Source organism: Trichosurus vulpecula, chromosome 9 (genome assembly GCF_011100635.1).
Source record: "Trichosurus vulpecula isolate mTriVul1 chromosome 9, mTriVul1.pri, whole genome shotgun sequence".
Classification (NCBI taxonomy): Eukaryota; Metazoa; Chordata; class Mammalia; order Diprotodontia; family Phalangeridae; genus Trichosurus; species Trichosurus vulpecula.
This window is the reverse complement of record NC_050581.1, coordinates 131894471-131907936: the sequence shown is the minus strand read 5'-3', so window position 1 is coordinate 131907936 and position 13466 is coordinate 131894471. Positions and strand designations below refer to the sequence as shown.

Sequence of the window (13466 nt, the reverse complement as noted above, 5' to 3'; positions counted from 1 at the left end):
CAGGCAACTTTTTGAGATTAATTTGTAGAACAGTTGTCTCACTACATTGATAGAGAGAATTTTCTGACCAGCCGTTCCTTATGCCAGTGAAATCATAGATATGTCCCCCTACCTTCATTTAGCTGGATTAACCTAATGGAGGTCCTTGAGATGCTTGAGACTTGGGTTCAAGGAATACTGAATGTCTCAGACTATACATATATACATACGTGCGTATATACACACATATATGGTGAGTGGTGATGAGGACCTGAAATAGGATGGTTGTCCTGTATGCAGAGAGAGGGAGAAAGATAAGAAAGATATTGTGAAGATTAAATCTCTTATCTCTGTGTCTTTGTACATGTTTGCTACTCTACTGAAATGTTCTCCCTCTATTTCTTAGAATCTAAAGCTTCAAGGCTCAGCTCAAGTGATACCTTCTATAAGAGGCCTTTCCTGATCCCCAAAGTTTTTTGTGATCTACCCCCTACACACAAACCCCAAATTATTTTTATATATTTTGTGTTAACTTGTCTTAATACATTGTTTTTCTCACTATAGAATGTAAGTTCCCTAAAGTCAGGGATTTTTGTCTCTTATCTATAGCTGCTATCATAATGTTAGATATATATTAGATACTTAACTAATGTTTACAAAATTGAATTGAATCAACAATTCATTTACAATTTATAATCTTATAGAGTTTCCCGAGGAGAGTGAGAGGTAATATGACTTCCTTATGGTGAGATAGCCAATGTGTAGTGGAGACAAGACCTTAATCAAGTCTTCCTAACTCCAAAGCTAGTCTTCTCTTCAATATACCACGCAACACTGCTGCCTCATAGCATATGTCAGCCAGAATCATTATATGTGTAGTTGTGTATATTTATATGTGGCATGTGTGCTAAGTTATTTTCCAGGTGAAAAAATAAATGGAAGAGGAGAAAGTAATAGTCAGTAAAATATGTGACCTTGGGCAAGACCCTTAAATCTCTGGGTTCAGCTTCTTCATTTCTAAAATGAGGGCTTGAATAACACTACATTGAATAAATAATAATAATAAATAGTCTCCAAGGTTCCTTCCAGCTCTATAGTCTGTGATCTTGGGAATGGTTGATCCTAGGGAAAGTTAGTTGGCTAAATATAATGAGAGCTGTTTTCACCTCTGTGGTTAGGAGGAATCAGTATTAACATAAAAGGAACCAATCCCATATCTGATACCACTTGGGATTAAGAAATGAGGGATCCACTTCTCCCTATAACTATATTTATTCAGGATAGATGAATTTTTTAAAAAGAAATCAGTCATTGATGCATTACAGAAGTTGTTTGTTCATGGAGGAGATGCAAGAAGAAAAGGAGGGAAAAATTTGCAGTGTGAGAACATGGGATCTGGAAAGGAACAGACTTCCATTTTCTGGAGACAACTTTTAGTAACTTCACTTCCATCCCAATATATTAACATTTGAATCTAGAATTATACATAAAGTGATTTTTGTCTGTCAGTAATTTGAAGAATATAAGTTAATTAACTTAGTTTGTGTCCCTCTATATAGATTAATTTGATGGCAATATAATTCTTTGAAATTCTGTGATTTCTTTATAGTAGGCATTCATGTTAGGTATAGATTGAACTGGTTCGCCACTGAGGTCCCTTCAAATTCTGAAATTTTGTGATTCTGTGATTTTTGTAATGAAAGGTTTAGTGAACTAAAAGCCCGAAGACCTGGGTCCTAGTCTTGTCTCTATTGCAAACTAGGACTTGGAGCAAGTCGCTTTACCAGTCTGGGGCTCAGTTGCCTTATTTATGAAATGAGGAGGCTGTCCTGAAAGCCTTTATAAGTCCCTTCCAGTGTGAGTGAATCTTTTGTGATTGTAACTTTATCAGTCAAACCATACCAAACAGTCCAATCTGTTTGTGGGCACCGATGTTCATGCTGGCCAACTAGCAAGCAATAAATTCATTCATGTTTCTGGCTATTTCCAAAAGAAAACAAAACTGTCTGAGAAATCCATTAGGTATTTGGTTAACTACCAGGCACTATACTAGGCACTGGGGACATAAAATAAGAGGAAGGCCAATCCTGCCCTGAAGGAACTTACATTCCACTTGATATTTATGACTTTAAATAACTAGTTTTATTGATTTATTTTTCATTAAATTTAACATAATATGTGGTTGTTTTGGAACCAGGGGTAGATAAGAGCTATTGGCAACTTTATTCTACATATATTAGATTCAACTCAGACAAGTCTTCCTCCTCAATGCCATTTAAGAACACATCATATGTATATAACACTTTACAAAGTACTTTTTTCCATTTTAAATTCCAAACTTAACGAACATCCATTAAATGAGCACTTTACACAAATTGGTTTTCTCACAACAACCCCATAGGATGATGAGTAAAATTATTATTATTTCCATTTTACAGATGACAAAAATAAACCTCAGGGAAATTAGGCAACTTGCCTGGCATTTTATATCCAATAAATATCAGATTCAAACCAATTCCTCATTTTACAGATGAAGAAATTAAAGCCCTGAGATTTTGAAAGATTTAATTAGTGATTATCACTGACGTAACACTGAGCCATTATGGAACTTGGGTAATGCATCATCACATAGGTCTTCAGTGGAAAGACTGGTACTAGAGCCCAAATATTCAAATTCTCAGGCCAGTGCTTTTTTCATTGCAGCAAAGATCAAATCATATCAGTCCACTTCGGGGTTGGTGGGTGGGGGGAGGGGGAGGGGAGAGAACTCTTCTAGTTTCTTTTTTAAAAAATAGATTTCCATTTGACATTTTTGCTTTTGGATGAGCATGTTGAGAGTTGTCTCCAAGAGCTTATGTACATAGACTAAGCTTCTTTAGCAACAAAACCTATTTGAGGGAAAGTATGTGGTTAAATATCAGGTAGGAAGGGCAATGATCAAGACAAAGCCTTTTCCTTTTTATATAGTTGGATATAAAGTCTTGTCTTGTTTGGTCAGTTGAAACAGACTTTGAACTTTCAGCAAATCCAATATTTTTGGTGTATTTGGCTCCCCTATTAATACTACCATGCTTAAGTCACTGTGAATGACACAGTGAAAGCCAGTACAATGGCTAGTTCCTTAACTTCCAGGCTTACACCTCATTGCTCTGTCCAAGTGCTGATTCCCTTTCTCATCACTGATGCAAGCCTCTAGTCACCGCCCCCTCCAATTGATCCTCCACTCAGGTGCCAAAGTGATTTTCTGAAGTGAAGTGTGACCATATCACCCTCCTATTCAATAAATTCTAGTGGCTCCCTATTACATATATGAAATCTGGTTTGAAATTTAAAGTCTTTCATAACTTGGTCCCTTCCAGTCTTCTAATACTTTACTCCCATCTACATAATGATTAACAATCCAGTGAAACTAGGCTATTTGTAATTTCTCAGATGTGACATTCTGTCACCTTTGTCCTTTGCCCTAGCTTGTCCTCCATGCCTGGATGATCTCCCTCCTAACTTCCAACCCTGAGTTTCCCTAGCTTCCTTTATGAGTCAGCTCAAATATCACTTTATGCAGGAAGCCTTCTTCAGCCTCCCCAGCTGCTAGAGTCTTCCTCTCTAATATTACCTTTCAACTTCTTTACATGTATTATCTTAAATGTATCTACATCATGTCTCTCCCATCAGAAAATAAGTTCCTTGGGAGTAGGGAATATTTTCCCCTTCTTTGTATCCCCAGCATCATTAAAATTCCTGACCCATACTAAATGCTTAATGAATACTTGTTGACTGATAATTTTAAAATGTTTGAGCATTTCCCTTATAGGGCAACTCAATTTTAACTGTCGACAGTTAACTTTATCAAATGAGTTTGCATCCCCAGCAGTATTAGATTACATGATATAAACACACTTCGGGGTTTGAATATTGTGTTGAATTCCAACTTTTCCATTTCTTACCTGTGTGACCTTTGGCAATTTAGTTAAATCTCTGGTTCTCAATTATCACAATTCCTCTCAATGAAAAGGCAGGAATGCATAAGCTTTAATGTCCCTTCCAACTCTATATACTATGTTTCTAACATTTACTGCTTTGTGCTGCCTTTCTTTTCTGAGTATATCTCTTGTTTCTACACTTAGATTTAAGGTACTTGAGGGCAGTGACTGTATCTTATTATCTTTTTATTCCCCACAGTGCCTTGTAAATAGCAAACAAGCTATAAATACAAATTGACAGATTAGACAAGAGCATAACATATTTCTACTAGTATAAAAACAACCCAAAGCTCATACCCACTAAGGCTATGTTATTAGTGTTTTCTTGGCTCTACAGTCGTGTGTGTGTGTGTGTATGTGTGTGTGTGTGTGTGTTGTGAAGGATCTGTGATTTTGTTAGCATAGTCACCTCAGGGTGGCAGAATACAACTTGCATATGATAAAACCTACTGACCTACTTGAGGCCTAAAGAGGTTACGTGACTTGCCAGGGTCACAGAGCTGTCAGAGGTGGGATCTGAACCAATGTCTTGCTGATTCCAAGCCCAGCATCCTATCCACTGATAGCTCTCTTCTCCCTTTGTTCTCTCTGTCCTTGGAGAATTAACAAAATGAACATTGTAGAGAACAGAAGAAGACTGTACATGAAACTGTAAACCTTCATTATATACAGCTTGTTTTTCTTTTTGAGAATATTAAAAATTCAATATGTAATTTTCAAAATTGCAACTTACTTTCTGCAATTCCTTCTGGTCTTATTTCTTTTCTCATCTCTTTGGGAGGGGGAGGGGTGAAGCCCTCCCCCTTCCTCCAATCTATTTTGCACATCACTGTCCAATTAATCTTGCTCATGTACAACTCTTATTGAAACAGTCTCCCACTCAAAACTCTCCAATGCCTCACTATAACCTAATGAAAAAAGTCTAAATCCTTTCCCAAGCCTAGTATTCAAGGTCCTTCATAATCTGGCACACTCTACCTTTCCAGGCTTGTCATACCTAACTCCCCACCATATCCTCTTTACTTTAGCCATCCTGTATTATTTGCTATCTTTTAAATGCAATAATAAAGAGTATTGGATTAGGAGAAGAAGATTTGAATTCAAATCTGGCCTCTCAAGTTGACTACCCATGTGACATTGGGCAAGTCATTTAAACTCTCTGGGCCTCAGTTTTCTCAACTATAAAGTGAGGGAGTTGGACTAGGTGGTCTTCAAAGAATTCAAACCCAGGTCTTATGGCTCTAGACCTTTGTATGTCCTCTGAGTACCTAAAAGAAGCAACACCCATACCTGGGTCTTCAACCTGCCCTAGTCACTTTCAACTGTTTTATACAATATTTGTCTCTCTCTACCACCCCCTCCCCCACTTCAATCCATTCTATACATTACAACCTGATTGATATGACACTCCATTACTAAAAAAATCTTCAGTGGTTAATGTTGGCTAACAAATAAAGTCCAAACCTTGCGGGAATATAGATTTAGAGTTGGAAGCAACCTTAGAAGACAATTAGTCCAACTTTCTCATTTTACAGATTAGAAACAGACAATAAAAAAGTCATGCATCCATGGTCTCATAGCTTGTAAATGTCTGAGGCATGATTTGAATCCAGGTCTTCCTGACTACAAGTCCACTATGCCAGGCTGTCTCCTCAGTACTCAAACTTCCTTAACTCCACATGATTTCGGCTAAAGACACTAAGTACTAAGTTGAAGAGAAAGATTACTTCCAATTAGCATGCCCAGGGAAGATATCACAGGGGGAATGGGCAAAGGTGGCCAAAGGATATCGAGGGAGAATGAGTAGATCCATTTAACTAGAATACAGGGAACGTATTTTGAGATAAGTCTGGAGAGCAAGGTCTTTCTGTGATGCTCAGCTCTGAATGCCAGGCTAAAGAGTGTGGGCTTTATTAGGTAGGCAATGGGCAACCATCAAAGGGTTTTGAGCACAGTAATGAGAGCTTGGGAAGATTAATCCGGCACTGTGGTGGGAGGTCATTTAATACTTAGTGGTTTTGTTTATAAAATTCAAGTAAAATTCATAAGTAAGTTATCTGATAAAGCATCCATTTTCCTTATATAGTGGAACCCCTTATCAATACAGGTTTTAGGGGATAGGATTAGGACTCAACTCAAATGCTATCTCTTTCAGGAGCTCCTTCCTTATTCACATCAGTTGTCAATTCCCCTTGGCCCCTGAGATCACTTTCTGTTTATCTGATATGTGACCTGTATTATTTATTTCTGAAAATGAAAATTTATCTCTGAAACTTATTAATTTCTGGGAAAAAAACCACAGACTGTCTCATTTTGTATTTGTACCCCCAATGTTTAGCAGTACCTGGCACATTGTAGAATCCTAATAAATGCTCATCTTGATCGATTTAATTGATTTGTTGGAGAGAATAAACTACAGGGAAAGAAACAAGTTAGGAGATTTTTTTTTTCAGTGGTCTGGAAGAGAAGTGCTAAGACCCCAAACCAGGGTGCTTGTAAGTGGTGATGCAAAAGATGTAACAACAATAATTTGTTGTTGTTCGGTCATTTTTCAGTCATATCCGATCTTTGTGGCCCCATTTGGGGTTTTCTTGGCAGAGATACTGAAATGACTTACCAGCTTCTTTTACAGATGAGGAGCTGAGGCAAACAAGGTTAAGTGACTCAGCTAGGGTCACACAGCTCGTACATGTCTGAAGCCAGATTTGAACTCACGAAGATGAGTCTTCCTGAATCCATGCCCAACACTCTATCCACTGTGCCTCCTAAAGTTACATATATTATCTCACTTCATCTTCACAACAACTCTGTCAGGAAAGTGCTACTTACCATCCCCACTTTACACGTGAGGTAACTGAGGCTGAGAGAAGTTAAGTGATCTGCCCAGAGTTACACAACTGAGCTGACCTAAGTAAATACAAAATCTGGTTTGAAGTTGTTCTTGCTTGGACTAATTCCAATTTAAATGGCTCTTTTCTTCCCCTGCAGGTAACTCATTGGCACAGTCCCTACTTCTTCGCTTATTTCCCCACAGCCAGTTCATATCCAGCAATGCTGGCTGACATGCTATCAGGTGCCATAGGCTGCATTGGCTTTTCCTGGGTAAGTACATTCTTGAGTACTAAGTGTCTATGCTATGTTGGATGTGGTTCTTAGTCCAAGAGAGAGGGAGCCTGCTGCTTTCCTCTAACAGTGCATTTTAAAAAATGATAAATTATATTTTTGCCTTACTTAAGTAGACTTTGGAATGTCACCATATCACTGTGCTCAGGCTCTGTGTCAAGGGGCTGTAAAATCATATGGAAGAGGGGCAGCTAGGTGGCACAGTGAGTAGAGCACCGGCCCTGGAGTCAGGAGGACCTGAGTTCAAATTTGACCTCAGACACTTGACACACTAGCTGTGTGACCTTGGGCAAGTCACTTAACCCTAATTGCCCTGACTTCCTCCCTCCAAAAAAAGAAAATCATATGCAAGAGTGGTTTCTTAACTAGGGGTCCATGGAGCCCTTGTCTGTGGATAGATTTGAGAAGTCCTGTGAACTTGGATGAAAAAAAGATTACATCTTTATCTCAATATAGTTGGTTTCCTTTATGGAATTATATATTTTACTTTGAGGATTTGAAAACATTACACTGAGAAAGGATCCATAGGTTTCACCAGATTGCCAATAGGCAACATGAATCAAAAAGGGTTAAGAATGTGTGCCTTAGAACCAAGACCTTTTCCTACTTCTGTGAGCCCCCTTCAATGAGGTTAAAGGCCTAGACAATTAAGAGTGAATTGGATTCTACAGCACACAGCTGTATGGGGTTTGTTTTTTTTCCAGTGAATATTTTACTACCTAGTTTACTGCAAATGTAACGCAAAATATTGCTTGATAAGTGCAATAGATAGGTATAGAAAAAAAGCATTATTTACATTATATGCATTATATGCATCATGGATGATTGCTACTAATAGGAGGAAGACTTTATGAAGAAGTGACATTTCATATGGGCTTTAAAGGCTGCGTGGTAGTTCAACAGGGCCAAGAGAGAAAGGGAGGGATATCTTAGTCAAAGGGTGAGGAAAGGTGTGGAAGAAGGAAAATGCAGAGCACATTTAGGGAACAGAGTGTAGTTAAATTTAGCTGAGCATAGAGTATGTGAGGAGAGCAATTTGTCATAAGACCAGAAAGGAAAAAGGTGTTAACCCTTGAAAGGCCTTGAATGCCAGGCAAAGGATTCCATTCTTGCCCTTTGGCTGTCAATAGAAAGAAAGATTTATGGGAAGTGAAAGTTTATTTAGATGTGATTCTTTTCCTTAAGCAGAGATTTGCAGTTTCATTTGGAAAAACCTTCTGGTAACTTGGAAACCAAGCAAAGTGACTGATCAAACCAGCTTCTCTCTCATCTCTCTTCCATGTATATATTCTTTCTTTCCCCTTCCATGTGAAGTCTTTGGAACTGAAGGGCAGAACATCAGATAATTTCCCATCTAATCTCATCTGCAAGACTGGAATGTGGATTAACAATACTAGAATAATGGGAAAAGCAAGATAGGAAATGGATTTTTTATCTTTTTTTAGTTTAAATAACATTTCAATGAGAAAAACAGGGATATAAATTATTGAGCACTGTTCATTACAAATTTACAAACAGCTTACTGGATTTCTGGTTAATGCTTTCCCCTCTTATCACAATAGATTGCAAGCCCCGCGTGCACAGAGCTAGAGACGGTAATGTTGGATTGGCTGGGGAAGATGATCAATCTGCCAGAAGCATTTTTAGCTGGAAAAGATGGAGAAGGGGGAGGAGTGATTCAGGTATGGTGAAGGTGGGATGTTGGAACTCTCTGGATTGCATGATTCTATTTTAAACTTCTGGATTTTAAAAGTGGAAAGGCATTAATTTTCTGGGACACTGCCCCTTTTTTCTTCTAGAAAATCAATAAAAATCAATAAGGCATATAACCATAACACCAAAATATGCTATAGAAGGTTGACACTACTGGATCACCATAAGGATAGATTTTTTGTGTTGTTTCTTCAGTACTGAGAAACATTTCATTGGAATCACTGGACTTAACTGAATGATCTCTTTTTGCAATCAATTAATATTAAAATAATATAGAACAATAAAAACTTTGTGGGTAGTTAGGTGGCACAGTGGATAGAGTACCAGACCTGGAGTCAAGAAGACCTGAGTTCAAATCTGGCACCAGACAATTACTAGTTGTGAGACCCTGGGCAAGTTTTGCCTCAGGTCCTCATCTGTAAAATGAGGATAAATATCACCTACGCCAGAGTTGTTGTGAAGATCAAATGAGAGAATAATCATAAACCACCCAGCAGAGTGCCTTCCAAGGCCTTCCTTTAGAGAGGGCTCGGAATGTTTTTTTTTTAATTTTAAAAAATTTATTTTTTTAGCTAACCTCATTTACCATCAGTTGCTCTGCTTGGCTTCAATTCTATAAATATGATGCCCCCTCATTGGGTGCTCTCTGGTGGAACCGTTCACCCCCTTTTGTGAATTATATTCCCCCACTAGATTGTAAGCTCTCTGAGGGCTGGGACTTTCTTTCTTTTTCCTATTTGTACCCCTTAGACTTAGTAAAGTGCCTGTCATATAGTAAAAAATAAATACTTATTGACCATTGACTATACCTCAGTTTCCACATGTAAAACAAGGGGCTAGATGAGACCATTTTTAGAATTCTTGACAGCTTTAATTCTATGATCCTTTGTGATTCTATGGCCCTATTGTCAGGCATAAAGATGGTTCCAAGAAAAGATCCTTCCTTTTGACATAGCCAGGAGATAAATCGATTCATTACTTTGAGAAACACACTTTTAATGCAGGGAGATATTTTTACCTGACAATTCAGGAAGGATCATTTGGTCAAGCCATCTATCTAGTTAATCGAATATATATATGTCCAAAGAACCAGCAAGCAAAATATAACTCAAACTTGACCAATGAACAAGACATTGATCATATAGTAGCACCAATTTCTCTGAATGCCATTAGAGGAGCTCACGGTTTTTTTTAATCATTCCCTGGGATTAGAACTCCTAGAGGACTAAATATTATTCAGGGTTGCATATTTCAAAAATCACTTGTGTCTGAATGAAGGATAGCATGGTGCCTTGGAAAGAGTGATGGATTTAGAGTTTGAGGACTTAGGTTCAAATCTCCCCTCTTTGACTTTCTACTTGCATGACCCTGGCCAAATCACTTAACCTTACTGGTCCTGTTTCCTCATCCGTAAAATTAGGAGGTTAAAATAAATGACCTGTAAGATTCCTTCCAGCTTAAAAGCTATGATCCTTTGAATATTTCACTTCCTTGAGCTAAGAAGTCAGCATGGGTAGAATAGTGGAGAGACTGCTAAATCAAGCTGTTATTATTAGGTCCTTGTTGGAAACAGTGTTGGGTACATGTCAGTCTGTTGATTTTAAGTCTAAGCTTAAAAATGGTCTTAACCATGGGCCTGAGCAGCTCTATTTTTGTCCAGTGAAATCAAGCAATTAGCCTATTTGTCAGCAGGAAATCTCCCCCTTCCAGGCTGACAGGGCTAATTGTCTGCAATTTGCAAGACCTAAAAGAAGGCCCAAGTTTGGGGATAGATAGTGGGATACTGTGCTCTTGCATCTGATGTGACAGTTTGAGATATCGATTCCCATCAAAATGGCAAGAACTGCTAGCACATAGCGGAATAAAGACATAGGAATGGAGGCTGGGGAGAAGACAGACAGTCATCCCTGAGTCAAATACCAAACAATAATTGTGGTTTTGGACAAATGAGGTCTGGGAAAATTGGCTCTTAATTGTGTTTGAAAGCCTGCATGCGGATGTGAAGCCAATTTTCTGATGTGTGTGAGATGACACTTGAAAAACCAGAAGATGAAAGAAAATTTGAGTTCAGAGAATCAGCAGATGTGAGCATCAGATCTCACCAATATTTCCTTATGCCTCTTGAGTCCCGCTCACCATGGCAACCCTTGTTTGGCAGTAATAAAGGTGAACGTATCATTACTGATCTCTTAGCATACAGAATAGCTTCCCCCCTCCAGCCCCAACTCTCAAAGAAGGATTTTCAATAATGGAACTCCTTTTCACACACACACACACACACACACACACACACAATTCGAATTTGTTCAAACAAACTGGATGTATTATAAGCTTTTGGTATTTTCTTATTGTTGTGCTGTTGGAAACTTGCTTGATTGTGTGTCTATGAGTTTTAAGTAACCTTTCTTTCTTAAAGAAGGGGAATTTTCTTTCAGGAAGTTGACAGAATCCAAAGGGAAAATCCATAGTGAATTGGCATAATGATCCAAAGCCCTCCATCAGAATTTGCTTATGAGTTCACTGGGGAATTAGAGAAAGGAAAAGCATTTACTTACTGGAAGGCTTAAAACAAAGATCTTCAGTGAACAAAAGGGTCACCATCAAGTGGGAGATGAGGATGATGCTATGATAATCTGGACATTAAGAGATATTAATTTGGTCTTCTTTCCCCCCACTATTCCTTCACCTTTTCTCCATCCATTTTTGTTCTACTTATCATTTATTCATTCTTCAATGTTCTTTCACTGACTAATCTCTCATTTATCTTTTCATAGTCTCCTTCCTTCTGCCCTTTGTTTCTTCAGATTTGATTTTAAGATAAAGCTTTATTGAATCCGTCCCCCCTGCCCCCGACTGTACATAGCATATGGCCCCTGTAGTCATCCTTCCTTTGAGAGCACAAGTGTGTTTCAGTCCCTCTCTCCCCAACCAAGATTGGTATTTCATTTAACCTTTCAGTGAGTTTTTTGTGTCTTCCTTTACTTCACTGTAACAATTGTTCTACATTGCTCTTCTTCCTTTTGTATCTCTCCTTTCCCCTACTAACTCTGTCTGGTTGGAGTTTGAGGCCAATGGTTGAGAGTAATCTATACCTACTTTACTCTTTGGCTCCAGGTCTCTCCTGTTAATTGTATCCTACTCAGAAAAAAAGGGTCAAGAGGGTCTTATAAGACACAAGAGAACCATCTTGTTTATTTATTGGATATTCTTGTAATTCTTTCCTTCTCCATGTTCTCAAGATGACTTGTAGAGGCAGAGAGGACACAACAATTCTCTTACTCCTTCCCCCATACACACATTAGATTTTGTTTAAAAGTAGATCTGGCCCTCTGGACTTTCAGCCAGGAGGGTCTGTGTTCAAATGCTATTTTTGGCACTTACTAGCTGTGTGATCATAGGCAAGTCACTAAACCTCTCTATACCTCAGTTTCCTTATCTTTAAAATGAAGGAGTTGGACCTGATGGCTGCTAAGGCCTCTTCCAGCTCTAAATCTGTGTTCCTTTGATTGAATTCTAGCTTCATCTTCTTCTATTTCTGGTCTCTTCATTTAATCCTTTTTTTTTACTGCAGGGAAGTGCCAGTGAAGCTACCTTGGTTACCCTACTTGCCGCTAGAACCAAAGTGATTCGGCAGCTAAAGGCCAAGTCTCCAGAACTAACAGAGGCAGCCATCATGGACAAGCTGGTGGCCTATACATCTGATCAAGTGAGTCCACCTGTGTAGGCCACAACCTCTGCCAAAAAGCACTGAAGCTTTAATGCTTGGTTTGGTGGGGAGGGAACGAAAGAAGGCAAAATAAAACAAAAAACAAGACTTCTCACCTGGGGAGACAACCTCATATATAGAAAAGATCAAAACTCTAGAGTTGTGAAGGACCTTCAGAGATATCTGATCTAATGCCTTTATTTTGTGGATGAGAAAGCTGAGGTCCAGATGAAGTGACTTGCTCCAGTTTGACTAGCTGGTGAGTGGCACAGCTGGAAATTAACTCGGGTTCTTAGACGCTAGGTTCAGCTCTCTGCCAGGTGTCTGCTCTTGTAGAATGGAACTCCATTAAATCCCATGACACATTTGACGGGAGGCTGATGAGGGAAGAGACATTTTTCATTTTTGTCTTCGTATCCCCAGACCTAGCACAGTGCTTGGCACATTACAAGCAGTTGTTGATTGATTTAAAAGAACATCTGATTTGGATTAAGAAGGGTCTAGAGGGGCTGGGTTACAATTTCAGCTGTGTTACTTAGTACTGATGCTACCTTTGGCAAATTGTTTCTCTTGTCTGGGTCCTCCCTCAGGAGATAGCCTATATCAGTGGTGTCAAACTCAAATAAAAATGGATACCAGAAGCATATTGACTTAGAAAACTACAAATTAACATTATCTATGTTGTATTATAGCCTAATTTATTTTTAACCATTTTTTCCAATTATATTTTAATCTAGTTTGGGCTCATGGATTTCCTCTGAATTTAAGGTCTCTTCCAACTCTAGATCCTTTCATCTATGATATGTGTACCCCCAAGAAGGAAGGAGTTCTTACTTGGTACCTCAGATGGTCAAATTAAAAAATGAAACAAAATACCCCGCAGATCTTCAATATTGCATTTATTAGTACTTAGTCTGGAATTGTCAGGCTATTGTATTTTTTGGTGATAAGATGTTTGCTTCAAA

At 38.5% G+C, this 13466-nt stretch overlaps 1 protein-coding gene across 1 annotated transcript in view; it reads left to right on the top strand.

The window, feature by feature from the left end:
* DDC (dopa decarboxylase) overlaps window positions 1-13466 on the top strand; it is a 117857-nt gene that overhangs the window by 32605 nt on the left and 71786 nt on the right. Inside the window, exons 3-5 of the mRNA XM_036739370.1 lie at window positions 6948-7061; window positions 8645-8764; window positions 12367-12501. Coding sequence (XP_036595265.1) covers window positions 6948-7061; window positions 8645-8764; window positions 12367-12501 — 369 coding nt within the window. The remainder of the gene's footprint in view (window positions 1-6947; window positions 7062-8644; window positions 8765-12366; window positions 12502-13466) is intronic.